Source organism: Furipterus horrens, unplaced genomic scaffold, assembly GCF_987537825.1.
Source record: "Furipterus horrens unplaced genomic scaffold, mFurHor1.1.pri manual_scaffold_1, whole genome shotgun sequence".
Lineage (NCBI taxonomy): Eukaryota > Metazoa > Chordata > Mammalia > Chiroptera > Furipteridae > Furipterus > Furipterus horrens.
In genome coordinates this window covers 104,614,580-104,630,344 of record NW_028327171.1, presented here as the reverse complement: position 1 = coordinate 104,630,344, position 15,765 = coordinate 104,614,580, and the positions used below count along the sequence as shown (strand labels likewise).

Sequence of the window (15,765 nt, the reverse complement as noted above, 5' to 3'; positions counted from 1 at the left end):
GGTCTTGGCAGGAAGATCTTTGGCTCAGACCTTGACATATACAGATAGTAAAACTCAGCAGGAGAGGAAGGAAGGAAGGAGGGAGTAAAGAAGGATGGAGGGAAGGAAAGAAAAAAGGAAAGGAGAAAGGATGTATGTAAGAAAATAAGAACAGATGGTCTTATAATTTTGCAGTACAGAAGTGTTAATTTCCTAAACCTCTTACAAATTAATATCAAAGAGACAAATAACCCAACAGAAATGTTGTAAAGGACTTGTACAAGTATTCATAGAGAAATTACAAAGGTCCAATAAACATACAGATTGTCAACCTTACTCATAAAAGAAAATACAAAATTAAAATGAAACATTTTTACCTGTAAGGAAAAAATTATTAATACCCCATATTTATGAAGAGGTGAGTGATTAGGCATTTTCACATATTTTTGTTGTGAGAATAAAGTGATACAATGATTTGGCAGTTTTGCTCATATATGCATTGGACATATCTGAGAAAATGCACAAGAAAATCATTGAGCTCTGTTACTTCTGAGGATTGGCCCTGAAGAAACTAGAGGAGAAAGCCATTTACCTTTCAGGACTTTTAGAATTGCTTGAATTATTTTTATCACTGGCATGCATTACTTTCATAATTTTTAAAAACAAAACTGATTTATGTTTAAAAAACAAACAAAGAAAGAAACTACCCATATCTTCTCAATCAACAAAGGGTTTATTGTCCTCACCTTCCAGAGCAAGGATTGGTATCCAATGACATATATAAGCTAATATTTTTCTATGGATTTTCCTACATAGATATCCTTCAAGATATTTCCTTTTCCTTTATAGTTGTCATTAGGAAAGACAATTCTTCATTTTTTTTTTTTTTTTGTCAGTATGGGAATAACCAAGAGCCAAAGCCTTAATATGAAGAATGATGGGTAGAGTGAAAAGGTGAGAAGAGGCCAGGGTTATGGGCAGCAGTGGTTGTTAAGAAGTGATGCTGTGTCATTGCTTTTAAAGCCCACAGATCGTTGTTGACTTCAGCATCTTCCTGATGGTGCTTCCTGAGCCAGTCTATATATCACTCATAACACCTCCATAAGACATGTGTCCTTGTTTCCTCCCAGTTGGCTGTATAGGATTCTACCTTCAGTTTCTCACAAGCCCTTTGAATCTGTTGACCAAGGCCATGTCACTCACAACTGGGATGAAGTTGATCCTGATCCTAACCAGGTAACTGGGTTCTGTGAATTGGAACATACTATGTATCCAAAGCCCTGAATAAAAATATTTAAGTCAATCCTGGGTCTTTCAGAAATTAGACAGTTTTTAAAAAATAAATGATAAACTGTATCTGTTGTTTTGCTCAAACTTGGGTGGGAATTTTGGATTTGATTGATTGCATAAATGTGTGTGTGTGTGTGTGTGTGTGTGTGTGTGTGAGTGTGTGTTTTTCTAGCCTAATGACATCAGGTTGTCACAGAAGTGGTTCCGACTTGGCAGGAGTGCCAAGGTGAGTTGGATGAATGGAAATTATACAGGCTAGTGAAAATATCTACATACTCTTAGTTTGGTTTGTTTGCTTTAATCTAAACTTACCACAGAATATAGAAAACACATTCAACACTCATATATCTGAAAAAAGGCTTCTGCTTACAGATGAGAAACTAGTTGTCTTAGCTATAAGTTTAGTGTGGTGACAGATAGCTGTCACGTTCTCTGCAGACCTAGGAACTTCCATTTCTCGCCTGAGTTTCCTTCTTTTGTTTGAGTGACCAGAGGCCTTACCCCTTGGGCATCAGTATTTATGCGCTCTACTTTCAGTAATGAAACCAACCCAATACTAAAATGAACTGGGCTATATATTTTTTTCCTTCTGAGAACTGCATTGTATTCCCTTTGTCCCTGAGCTTAGGGTAAATGTCACTGATAACAAGCACATATAGTGCAGGCAGAAAAACAGACCTGCGTTTGCCTCCCTGTCCCTCTACCTCCTGCTGTGTCTTCGAGCCATGGTATTTTACCTGTAAATTGGTACGATGATCCACTGTTGTGAGGATTCCATAATAGAATAGGTGTGACGGTGCTTCAGACAATGCCTGGCACATCGCCATTTGATATGTTCTCTTGAAAGCAGTCGTGGTACCTTTAAATTGCAGAATTTATATTCAGATAAACTTGTTTTTTCATTTTATATTATTTTTTATTCTGAGGTTCTGTCTGCCAAACTGGCAGAAAACAATTTTGTCTTCATCTTGGCTGGGAATTGTTGGTCTTACAGGATGCTAAAGTAGGAGTTGGGGCTGGGCCTTGCTGGTTGGTCCTACCCACTGCGTAGTGTTGGTTCAGTCTTGGAATCATCTACAAGGCCACTTCTGGTCCTGTCATGCTGGGTATGCCACACAGCCATTCCCTCCTTCTGGGAGTTGTCAGGCCACAGTTTTAAGAACCCACCTCTGTTCCAAAATCCACACAAAACTGTCTCCCTCTCCCTCCATTTACTTTCCAAAGCCCAAGAGAATGCTGCCTCCCCTTGGTTCACCAAGACATGTGTCTATACATACAAATCTTCTTCCCCTAAATGTTTAGATGCTTTTGTAGAACCAGATAAATTCATAGTCACTTTTGGTTTTCTGCTCTGCTCATCTCTTCCCTGGTTATGGAAATCTCAGAGAATTAAGTAATGCTTGAATGCCACTTACTCCCCTCCACCAAGGACAGAAAAGGAGACATTCAGAGTGAGGGAAAATGTGAGTTAACAACTTCAAATATCATCCACCTCACAGCCATTTTGAAACCAGGGTATTTTGTCTCAACTTCCACTTGTGTGAAGTTTAATGCATGAAGCAGATGTTCTTCCCAGTTTACCACTGGCCTGCATATTGCCTTTGAGCATATTAGAAAAAGTCAGTCCCAGGACCTAATATAAATGACCCATGGACATGGACAACAGGGTGGGGGTTGACTGTGGGAGAAGGGGTGGGCAGTGTGGGGGGAAGCAATGGAGGAAAAAGTGGCACAACTGTAATAGAAAAACGATTTAAAAAAAGGAATAACATAAAAAAAAAGAAAAGAAAAGTAAAAGTCCCTGCTCCAACTACCAACCCTGCATACACAGCCCCTACCAAGCCACAGGGTTGGGGTTTCGGCTCCTGCCTCATTTTCAGGACCCCTATGTGGGACACAGTTTGTACAGCCAACCTGAGGACCCTCTCTTCACTTCGTCCCTGAGTCTCACCTGGGTTTCTAATCCAATACCATTTTATCACCTTTTCTCCCACACTCTGGGGTTAGGAATGCATCTGGCAGACCATCCTCATTTAATCATTTTCCTTATTCGTTTAACCATTTACTTCATTCATTTAACCATGTACTTCCCAGCTCATCTCATAATGGACCATAAACCAAAGTCGCTGTTCATTCTCTGAAAATTTACTTGACTCCTCAATGGATTACATCTCAAATTCTCTAATTTCTCTCTTAGAGTTACAATGGCCACATTCATTTTTTGTTTTTTTTTTAATTAATAAATAGACCAGACTGCTTAATAATGTGATTCCATCTTCCATTAGAAAATACAAAGAATGCCTAACTGTACTTTGGTAGGATTCCTGGTTGGGTAAAATTAATTAAGCATTTATTACATACTAATTTTGGAATATTAAGAGGATATTTGGACCACAGTAAGTTTTCTGTTTTCTTCAGGCAGCACACAGAGAGTCCCCAGTTAAGTTTCTGATAGTTCTCTCAAGTAGACCCAAATTGCATGTTATGCGAAGGAAAAGGGTGGTTGTCAAACCAGCACGTAAGACAAATATTAAGTATAAACAAAATTATCACTGAAAAAAATCCCTTAAATCATACATAAAGTATAGGATACATGGCTGTCTGTGTGCTACTCCATATGTGCACTAAATTTGAGAACCATTGAGCTAAAGGAAGGATTGCAGAAAAGGTCCATAGACAGATGTTTGGGAATTCAAATCATGGGCCCTTTAAGATAACTATTAAAAAAAATAAAAAACTAGTGGTTATTTAATAACTAAGAGTGGAGTGGGGAGTTTCAGTGCCCCGTCTGCTCATGCCATTCCCTCTCAGTCATCTAAGCTTCTGTAACTTTAACACACCTTTTTGGATCTGATTGTGGTTGTGTGCGCAACAGTGGAGCCTTACTTATTTTATATTTTATTGAATACTTAGGGAAGGGAGTAGATTATAAAGCTAGCCTTTTAGGAAAGTGTGCTTCTACATGAGTGTGATATGTAATATGTGCAGCATTCTCCTTTTCTTATATATTATTATTTCTGTGACTACTATTGTTACATTTTATTTAACATAAATATACCTTTTTATACTATTATTTTGGGGTACAGGTGACTTACCAATAGAAGCTAACCTTGTCTTCATAGAATTTTTCTGGTTTTGTCTTATTGTTAAGGTAATAAAAATTGACAAAATCAGAAATGCAGATCTCCCACCATGGGCGAGAGTGAAGTATGCCATTTGGGCATGTTAATTCATTATTTCATAAATAATTAACATAAGTCTCAGGAGGGAAGTTTGAGGCAACTGTATTAACAAGCAGAAGTTAACATAGAGGCATTAAAATAGCTGTATCAAAGGTTTCTGCTTACTTTTTAGTAGATCTTCAACACATTTATTTCCTCCCCTCTACCCCATGTGTCTCATTTTAAACTTTCTTTGCATTTCTCCTGAACGTCTTACCTTTCCCCACTTTGAATTCCTTCAAACACTTTCTATATGGTGGCCACCAAATGAATTTTTTCTTCAATATTTCCACTGCTCATTTTTGACCTTGTGCTCAATACTCTGGGATAGATGTTCCCCAGAACTCAATAGTGTCTCTGTGAACACCAGCCCCATCGAGGCAGTAGGTTATCATCTGCCATCCTGCTTCCCTTGCCCTGATGCACACACCCTGGCTATTCTTACTACATGTACGCTTTTGTCTTTTCATTTATACCTTCTTGACAAGTTAATATCTCCAATTTGATGCTTCATTAATAACCAAAGCAATCTGCATTCATCCCTTTCCCCCCCTCATCACCTCTTCCAAATATGTATTCCAGACTCTTAGCCAGAAAGTCTGAGAAAATTATAATGAGATACCTAGCTGGCAATCCTTCCCAACTGAATTCTGTATAGTAGGCATGTCTTCACCTGTCATAGATCAAATCAAATAATTCATCTGCTTCAATTCCCCACATTAGTCATCTCTGGGAATCTGAAGATCTGAGAACTACCTAATGTTTCCTCCATGAGAACATCATGGGATATGCTGTCATCACTGTCATCTCTTTGATACCCTCCCAGGAAAAATGAAGACTAATACCCACACAGCATTTTTCTTTTTGTGTATATTTAATGAATTGTCTAAGAATCAATACAAACTCTTTTAAAGTGTATTTAGATTTAGCCTGTGGACATAACACGTTCAGTCCATTAATATCTTACATAAGAAATAGAACCGCACTCACTGGTGTGGCTCAGTGGGTTGGGCATTGTCCTGTAAAACGAAGGGTCACTGGTTCCATTTCCAGTGAGGGTCAGGGCACATGCCTGGGTTGTGAGCCAGGCCCCCAGCTGGGGGTGTGCGAGAGGTAGACAATCAATATTTCTCTCACACATCGGTGTTTCTCTCCCTCTCTTTCTCCCTCCCTTCTCCTCTCTTTAAAAATAAATAATTAAAATACTTTAAACAAAAGAAATATACCTAATTTTGTTCATTATTCACCTTCCTCTAACTTCTGGAACCTCAGAATTTATCAAACAAATCTAAGTCCAAGTTAACTGATTTTACAGATTTCAATTAGCATTCCTAAATCAGTATTCCTCTTAAAGGTCAGACTCCTTTAAAGTTTATCTTTTTTATTACTACATCTTGATTGTTGTAAAATCAGGTTCTTGACCCAGTGATGTGTCAGCTGAGGAAATTACCTTCTAGTTCTCAGTATAATTTGGACCAAGTGATAAACATCTCATGGCTAATTAAAGACTACATCATAAAGTTACCTCTGCCTCCAGGATATGCAAATTATCAAAAATGTTTCAAAGAGTGCACCTTTACAAGATGTTTGCTGTCTAATTTACCAAACTGTTCAGGTCTCACAATCCTAAAAAAGCCCCTTTCCTCCAAAAATGTCTTGGGTTTTCCACCTCTTCAATATTTTAATCCTTTGTAATTCAGTCTGCTGTGACCACTCTACTAAAACTATTTATACCTTCTTTAAACAACAATTATGCACCCCTCCACCATTAATACGCTTTTATTTAAAAATTACATAAAATTGTCAGTGTCCAATAATCCCACCAATGCAGAGTCAACAACTTCTAATGTTTTGGTTCCTTTCCATTCTTTTTCTTTGCATGTGTACATATATATACAAGGTCCGGGGTCTCGTGCAACCAGAGACCAAAAATAATTGAAAATAACGTTCATTTTCATTTGTTTCTCCTGAAAACATTCAAGAAGATTCAATATATAACCCACAACATTATTTTCTAAAATCCCCCTCCCCACTTCTTCCAGGACTCCAGCACTCTCACACCCTGAGATCTGTGTCTCCCACAGTGTCCAGCACGTGCCTTCTTTCAAGCAGAAGCATGAGTATTCGTTGAATATACTCCCTGATAGCTTGGATCCCATCAGCCTGTAAATAAACTAGATTCCACTTCCCTAACTGCACTCACTGGCGTTTGCCAACATTGCAGTGCACGTTGCCCTGTCCAGCCCTTTTGACAGCTTGCTGGCTCCTTTTACAGTACATCTCCATCAACTTGTATTTTACTCCTTAGAGAGATGCTGGAGCTGTCTGCAAACCAGATTATTTCATTGTGTCTGTCTCTTTATTTTCCATGTGTAAGGATATTAAATAGGTGCTGTGCCAGGACTTATTCCTGAGGGAACTTTCCTGTTTATATTTCTCTTCCAAAGTCATTTGTACTTATCCATTTCCTTGTTTTCCTATCAAATGTCAACACTTCTAGGGTCTTCTGTAATAGGTCCCCCGAGGGCAGAGACTGTCATGTTCATCTCCAGCACCTAGCATAAAACTTGGCACACAGAAAGGCTCAGTAAATCATTTGAATGAATTAATATTAAAAGACTGGACAAAAACGCTGACAATAAAGGACCTTAGCAGGATTCGGGTCCTAGGAGTCAGTCTGAGCCAGGGCAACTCAACTATGGAAGAGCAGTAAATAAGGTCAGGTTGGAGGACCAAGCACAAGACCATTAAAAGGAGGGAGAGCCTGGCTTCAGGAGGCATGGAGATCATGAATAGTTTGGGAAGCCTGTCATGACAACCTAAGCTTAAATGGCTTAGGGTGTATGTAGGTTATTAAGAGAGTCAGAATATTGGCATCGTTTCTTAGTAGAAAAAAATTACCTGCTCTAAATCATCTGTGTTTTCACTTCTAAAACAGAGGTGATAATAATCATTGGAGTCTCGGAGAGCTGTTGTGATAATTAAATGTCAACCAACTAATATTTATTGTGTGACTGCTAAATCTCATGCTCTATGCTAGGTGCTGAGTAGTGGATTTAATATCCTTAGCTTTATACTCAAGGGCAAGGCCAAATGGGAATCCAGGTTTGTTAGTTTGTTGGTTTGTTTTCATGAAAAAAATGTTATCCAAATCCCACAAAGGCTCATCTCTTTTGTAGCCTCATGAAAGAGTTTTGAAGGTCCAAATAAAATACAGTGATTTGAATCCTCCTTACCTGTGCTTCTGCCTATTACCTCAAAGTACTACAAAGAACTCAAAGCCTGATTTTTCCCACATCAATCATGTTGCCTTTTTCCTCAAAGTGCTAGATTTGCTGAGGTATTCAGTGAGTTACTGTTTTATTTTATTTACTGCCCTCCCTTCCCTCCACCTTCCCTAGTCTGGACTGAAACTCACTATATTGGATTACCCTGGCCTCTCGTAGCCGTAACGGGGCTAATAAATGGTGACACAGTGTAATCACTACTGTATCTACAAGTTCCTTCCAAATTCTTGGGTAGATAGTACCAACTTCTAACTATATGTCTACTTCTAACCAGCGAATGGTGTTGAGAGTATCTAACCTAATCCAGTTGAGTCCAAGGCAATTTTGTAGGGAATCTCAGTAAATTAGAGTCTCAGTGTTGAAAAGTATACTTGAATCATCCAGTCCAAATCCTGATCTTCTGACCACGAAAATAACTGAGGTCAATTCTCATTTTCTTTTTTGTTCCTGGGTGTAAATTTAAATCTTGATCATTAAATGTAGCCACTGATTCCATCTTTCTCCTTTGGTAGTCTTGAAGAATTTTTAATTCTAACTTTGAACTCCCTTGGATGTACTTTTCAAATTATTTTTGACCACCTCATTTCTAGTACGTAAAAGTTTATTTTCCATTATCATTTGTAGAGTATAGCTGCAAAGTATGTGAAGCAATGATAGAATTGAAAGGAGAATTAGAAGAATCCCCAATTATAGTTGGAAATGCCAACACTCCTCTACCAACAGTTGATAGAACAACTGGAGAAAAATCAGAAAGGACATGAAAGAATGGAAGGGTTTTCACATGTATAAAGAACTGACTTACATTTTAGAAATAATCTTTGGACTTTTAGAAACATTTGTCAATTTACTAGCTCTTGCTGAATGTCATTTTGACTTCTGAATATCTCACAAATTTGCTTTAGTCTTGTTCTTTGGGATATTAGCAATGTTCTCAGTACCTTGTATTCATTCATTCAATTATTCAACACAAAATTTATTAAAATCCACTAGAGTCAAGACATTACATTGGGTACTTTAATGGATATCATTGTTCTTGAAGTGCTTAATAATTAAAGTCTGTAAGGGTTTTTTAGCAATCACATATAGTATGAATAAAATAAATTGTTAAAAATTTATAGGACTAAATCAGTTAATAAGTACCCTTTATTAATTTCAGAAGCTCTTCTCTGAAGAGAATTATGGAATTATAGCTTACTCCAGCATGCCATTGTTACACGTCAGAAAAAAAACACAATCTGGGGAGAGAAAAATGACTTACCTGAGTTCACAGAGTAAATGGGAACAGAGGCAGTAGCAGAACCCAGGTCTCCTGGTTCAGCCCAATGCACAGCCCACTCATACTGGCCACGGATCAGACAGTAAATGTTCTGCAGCACGCAACTGAGCTGCACATCTGGATTTAGCAGGTGCCTTTAACCTTCGCTCCATGGACTCTTCCTGTTTATCCTTTCCCCAGTTCTCCCCCTTTACATTCAGCAAGATATCACACCAAAGCTCCTAACCAGAACCTCTTACCTGAAGATTCAAAGCTCACTTCTTTTGGATACTGGATTTGGGAGAACCACCCTGGGGTCTTTATGATTCTCCTTCATGATATGCTGAGTATAGGCCCTGTACAATCTGCTGCCATCTGATCCAGCAGATAAACTACTCCTTTCCCTATACCATCTCTCTCATCCTAAGGGCATGACTTTTTGCATTAGGAAAAGTTCTTTAAGGCCACTGCCTCCTCTAGGATGTGATCCCAATTGAAGGCATGCTCCCTACATCATCATGAAGGTGCCTTTCCACCTGTACACAAGGCTCTCTTTCCTTATGGCTTAAAGGCTGATGTGCTCCAGAAGACTTTGAAAAACTAAAAACCTAACCAAATCAACCCATCAGCCTCTCTGGTTCAGTCTTTTCCACTCACAGACAATGAACCTATTCTCTGGAGGCCATGACTTTATATCTACTCATGACAGGTATTTTAATTTCAGGGAGATCTAAAAAAGGGGTTGTGTCAGTATAACAAACCACGCAGTGCTGCCTGCATTACTGGGGCTCCCCTTCCCCTTTCTATTTCTTCTCCTCTTCCTCTTCCTCCTCCTTTTCCTTCTCCACTTCCTCCTCCTCCTCCTCCACATTTTCCTCCTTCTTTTCTCTGTCTCTGTCTCTGTCTGTCTCTCTTTCTCTCTCCCCTTTCTTTCCCCTTCTTTTCTTGCTCTTTTATTTTAGGTTTGTAAATCCTTATACTTATTTAAACATTATTGCTATTTGGTAATTGGCATGTCACTGCCACATCTGGCCCAGGATGCCACAGTTTAGTTGATCGGTTAATTTTTTGCTTGATTTTTGGTTGGTTGACTCAGTGGACTTTTCTCAACATGGTTCAGCAATACAAGAATCATAGAATCTCTGGCTTGGGTGTGCTGATCCTTAAAGTGTAGCTGCATGTGAGAAAAGCTTTTATAAAATACTGATGCCTGGGCACCACCTTCACAGGTTCTGATTTAATTTGATCTTGGGTCTCAAAGACCGCCCATGTGATTCTCATGGGTAAACAGGGTTCAGAATCTCTGGATAGATCTATAAGGTTGTTCAGGCAACCATTGATCTGATACTTAAATCTTTTCCATTGGGAAATCTACAGTGGTGACACTTCTTGGGACCAAGATTCTAGGTAATATTATCTGCCGGACACTCTTCCTGGGTACATAAACTCTGTGCTGCTGCTGCAGAGGGAAGTAGCAGGTAACAGCTAGTAATAGATCAGAGCCTCCCCTCAAAAAGCCAGCAATGCTTAGCTGTGGCCCTTCCTTATGTCAGGGGAATATCCTCCAAGGTCAAGGGTTCTCAACCAGGGGAAATTTTTCCTCCAGGTGACATTTGACAATGGAGACATTTTGGGTTGTTACAGCTTGAGAGAGTGCTACTGGCATCTAGTGAGTAGAGGTCAGAAATGCTGCTAAAAATCCTACAATGCACAGGACAGTCACTCACAACAAAGAATTATTTGATGCAAAATGTCAGTAATACCAAGGTTGAGAAACCCATTCCTAGATCCTTGCTCTCAGGTTCCCCCTCCTCCTCCAGGAACTATCATCCTTAATGAGTTAGACCTAAACTTTTTCCTTCTTTCTGAAGCATGATTTCAACAACGTTTTTCAAATCAACATTTTACATACTTTTTAAGTAGTCCCAGAATGTGGTAATCTGTGACGCTTTTAAGAAATAAAGACTGCAATCTGTGTATATTTAGAGAGTCAGGAAAATCCCAGCACTGCCTTTTCTACTTGCTGCTTGCTTCCTCCTCCTGCCCAGGTGCCTCTCTAAAATACAGAGTGAGCTGAGCCCAGCGACTTAACGGAGGCCCTACTGAGCCAGCCTTGAGCAGGCAGCCAGTGGAGCCAGCCCTTGGGTTGCAGGTCATTCCAAGAGATGTCCTGAGGATGCTAGGTTTATCAGCTGCCAGCCTGGCTGGGTCAGGCCTGCTGCCAAGTTGATTACCCAGGCTGACTCTTTGAGTAGGCGTGGACCTGCTGATTTTCCTCCCTACTTCCTTAGATATTTCATTATTAAATTAAAGACTGTTGTGATTTAAACCGAATCATCAGGAAGCCTGGGGACAAACATGGGGTTTGGCAAAAAAAAAAAAAAAAAATTGAACTTGGTACTGCATTTACCAAATTGAGTCTCAGCTGGACGCTTTTTCTTTCTCTTCAAGAAATAATTCAAAACTCCAAGGGCTGGAAGTAGAAGTAGAACCTTCCCCTGCAGTGTCACACAGAGAGGCTGGCGTGCCGGCAAAGGGAGCTGATTATAAATAGCGTTAAAAGCAGCATCAGTCAAAACTCACCAATGTGCCTGAGCAAAATGTTAAAAGAAACAGTCTCTTAAATACGAAGCAATGATCTTTTTAAAAAATTTTGTAATTTGAAGTGCTAATGAACAAAGACTATATATATATATATATATATGTGTGTGTGTGTGTGTGTGTGTGTGTATGTATATGTATATATGTATATGCATATGGGCTAAACACACGCAGAGAGAACCCAGCTGAGCCCCTTTAAGGAAATAATAGATAATTATTAAATTTAAAATAACAAAATCACAAGTAAAGCCTTGCAGGGAGCAGCTGTCCTTTTTCTGTGTAATCAATGCTTTTTATTTAGAAAGTCTATGGTTTCCCTTGTGAAATCATTTTCCTGTTTGAATATTTTTTTTTTCCAGCTTAGATGGAAACCATTTGAGATTCCAAAAGCATCTCAGAAGAAGGTGGACTTTGTGAGCGTAAGTCAATGCTACCCACACTTTCCCACTGCTTGGTCTCCTCTGTTCTGCGGTGAGCGATCCAGCCACTTGTGGGCTGAATGCCAAGCAGAAGCATCGTTAGAGGCAGGCAGCCGACACAGTACCATCTGCCTCTGCTTTCGGAGCTGCGGAGGCATGTCTTACTTACAGGCACCATCTCACCCCCGACACCAAAGGTTACTTATGGGCTATTTACTATATCGCTGCAAGGCTAATGGAAATTGAACTCTTACTTCCCCAGGTTCCTTTGTTTTTAGAACAAAGACTTCTTTGATTGTCTGATGAAGTCCATGTTCTTAAGTGCATAAAACAAATTACATAAAGTTACAAAGAAGCTGATTAGACTGAAATAAAATGATAAAAATATTAAAACAAATTTCATTTGGTTTATCATAATATGTATGCTTCTTTATTGCACCAAATCACAAAATCTATGAGAAAGTCTAATAACTGGTTATTAGAAGTGTGAGCAAAAATTACCTTTTGAGATATTTATAACAACTATAATGTGATATAAAAATATCCATAATTTCTATCAGTGTCAAGGTTACAGGAACTTCTCATACTGTTGTACTTTATTGCTTATGTTCACATTAATTGAAGGAAATGATAAATTTCAGTCAGAGTTTAGTGAAAATAAATATATAATTTTTTCTTGTCCAAATGCAGGAGTTCCCTGAAAGGGACCCCTAGGCTAAGATAGGATCAACTCAGGCTAGCAACTCTAGTTAATACAATGCTGACTGGTAGTAATAGGTGCCAAGAGTATAGGAATATCTGTGCTCAGATATAGGAATATGTAGGGAAAAAGGAGAGGAGCTACAAGAAGGTGGGGCTCAGAGAAGCCAGTGGAAGGTTCTGCAGACTGACCTCAGTTTGTGGTTTATTTAGGGAGATTCTAGGTGTCTGGCCACAGGCAAAACTGTTTGGATCACGTTGAATTCTTTATCCATATTAAGTGCTCCAAACGCTGTGTAGACTCATCTAAATAGAAACCAAACTTTCAAATACAAAAGGAAGTCCCCCACCCTGTGTGAATTATGGATATCTGGAGGAACAGAACCCTCTCGTTTTGGGCTCTCGGTCTGCAGGTTTGTTTTAGAAGGCCTGTGTGTTACGGTATCTTGGACTGTGGACAGTCAGCAGAGGATTACAGTTAGAGCACTTCCCTTTGCCTTGTTCTGGAGAGATTAGGGCTGACCCTATTCATAAGCAGAGGGCTGCACACATGGTCTGGTGTACTCAAGAGGCATTAACTGGTCCCTAATGCTGCAACCTTCCTCCCCTGGCCTCCTGAATACCTGATTTTACCTCCAATGGAAACTCTCCTTCAGGTTGATCTTAAGTAGGAAAATGATAAAATGACCAGTAATGAACTGATGCTTTGTAAGTTCATCTGATGCAGCTATTAAGACAATCCAGATCTAGGGCCATGGCTGGCAACTAGGCTAAGCCACCACCCACCAAACATGTCAACACATTTTAGGCTCCCCAGAGACAGCCTGGATCCTGAATGTCCCACTGGCCCCAAGGGAACATGCTAGTACTAGAACTTGTCTCATGGCTCTCATGGTCCAGGAAGGATGATGGCCTCTTGGTCACTATTCATATTCACCCTTCCCTCTCCTGTGGGTCTCTCCCAGGGCCTGCACACCTTGTGTGGAGCTGGAGACATGAGGTCTAACAATGGGCTTGCCATCCACATTTTCCTCTGCAACACCTCCATGGGGGACAGGTAAGTGTCTCAGTGCTGAGGCAGGACATTGCCAATCCCCAAAAGCTGCTGACCAGAGCATAAATTCCAGGTTGTTATTTTTGTTATTGTTTTTTTTTCCCCAGAGCAATGTTGATATGCACTTATTAATAATGACAATAAATGAGTATTTCTACCTTGACTGACTCCTGTGACATAAACAAAAATGTCACATAACAGTGCAAATAGAAAAGGGATGATGGGACCCTGGAAAGCAGGAGCAGTCCAAGAGGCATTTTGACTTTACCCAGTTTGGGTTAGAATATTCTTAATTTCTAAGGTTCCCAGGACTTTTCTTGAGTCCAAAACCACACTGCATGAACAGCCATTAGGACCAGTTGTTGGTGGTAAGTCCAGCTGACAGACTTTGGCTTCAGCTAGTAACTTTGTGCAAGCTTACATTTTCTAAATAGAGGAGCTTCAGTATGTGAATAGCATTCCTGCCTTTTCTTTGGGAAGCAGAATATCATAACCATTTTTGAACCAGACCATTTTGTCCAAAGGCAATTCTACTCTTCTGGCTGAGTGACCTTGGGCAAGTCATTTAACTTAACCGAGCCATGAACAGGTCCAAGGTCACAGTCCAAGATCACATGGCACAGGAGTTGTCCCTGTGGGTCCAACCACATGTCAGGCACTTCCTCTCTCTCTGCTTGAGCTACACTTGCTTCTATTCAATTCTTTCAACCTGCCTTGTGTCCTCCTGCCTCAAAGCATTTGCAATGCTGTTCCTTCTGCCTGGAATGTTCTCCTCCCTCCTTAAACCCTTGCCTGGATGATTCCTTCAGACCACAGGTCAAATGTTCCTTTTCCAGGGAAGCTTTTGCTGACATCTCAAGCTAGATCATATTCATTATTCTTTCATTCCCCTGAACTTGACTCTCATAGTGCCATTATAGTTTACAATGATACGGTTCTGTAAATGTTTGATTGCTGTCTGACTTTCTACTAGACTCCAAGCTTCATGAGGGCAGAGACTGGGTCATTTTGTACACCATTTCATACCCAGCTCTAAGCCTGGCACAGAGTGGGTACTGAACAGTCATCTGTGCAGTAAATTATTTTGTCTGGATGGTGTTAAAACTGAAAATCACAGGAATGATTCTATATGTTTCAGATGCTTTTACAATTCAGATGGGGACTTCTTGATTGGTGAGTTTTGAAGGTTTCAGACCTCTTCACTGTAAATTTAGCCCTAGTGACAAGCTGCTTTTTAATTTTTTACATATTATTTCCATCATACTTCAATCTGTATTATTTAGTGGAACCTACAGAGTAAGGTCTTAAAGACAATTGTTGGTCTGGAAAAGATTCCTAGTGTACCTCAAAGACCCTACTTTATGTTCTGGTCTGTCTGACTTTGCCCATTTCTGCAGGGTACTTCTAATATGGGAGATCTGAGCACCTGAAAAAAAAAAAAAAAAGAAGAGTAATACCAAGTTGTGATTAACTTATCAAGATAACTATTATTTGCCTTTCTTCTCTCCCATGAAAAGACTGTCATTCATATCTGCAATTTAAATACAGATTTTCATGAGAGCACCAAAAGTGGAATGTCTATTTGAGATTTCTCCAGTCTGCCCATTCTTTTTATGGTTTTAGTACCAATATTTTGGAGTGAACACTTTGGTATAGACACTGGAAATGCAAATGACAGCCTTCTGCGGGCAGTATCAGAAATAGGTGATTTCTTGTCCTATTTCAGCTGCCCTTTTTGGTCGGTCCACAGAATTGTGCATATACAAACTCCTTACCTGACAACTAAAAAACAAGAGTCAGTTTTTTCATTCACATTCTTCTAGGTAATAAAATAGGTAACCTGAGGTGTCATACGTTTTTCCCTAAGAGATTCAATAAAGCTCTTTTCATTGGGGATGAAAAAGCAAATGCAGGCCTTAAGCCTTTTACTCTTCATGAAGTGGTTCTGGCATGAAAATAT

The 15,765-nt window shown here is 39.5% G+C and overlaps 1 protein-coding gene across 1 annotated transcript in view; it reads left to right on the top strand.

Moving 5' to 3' along the window:
• The window catches only part of HGD (homogentisate 1,2-dioxygenase), a 40,026-nt gene that overhangs the window by 8,879 nt on the left and 15,382 nt on the right, over positions 1-15,765 (top strand). The window contains exons 4-7 of the mRNA XM_090277109.1: positions 1,110-1,215; positions 11,993-12,052; positions 13,717-13,808; positions 14,944-14,978. Coding sequence (XP_090133235.1) covers positions 1,110-1,215; positions 11,993-12,052; positions 13,717-13,808; positions 14,944-14,978 — 293 coding nt within the window. The remainder of the gene's footprint in view (positions 1-1,109; positions 1,216-11,992; positions 12,053-13,716; positions 13,809-14,943; positions 14,979-15,765) is intronic.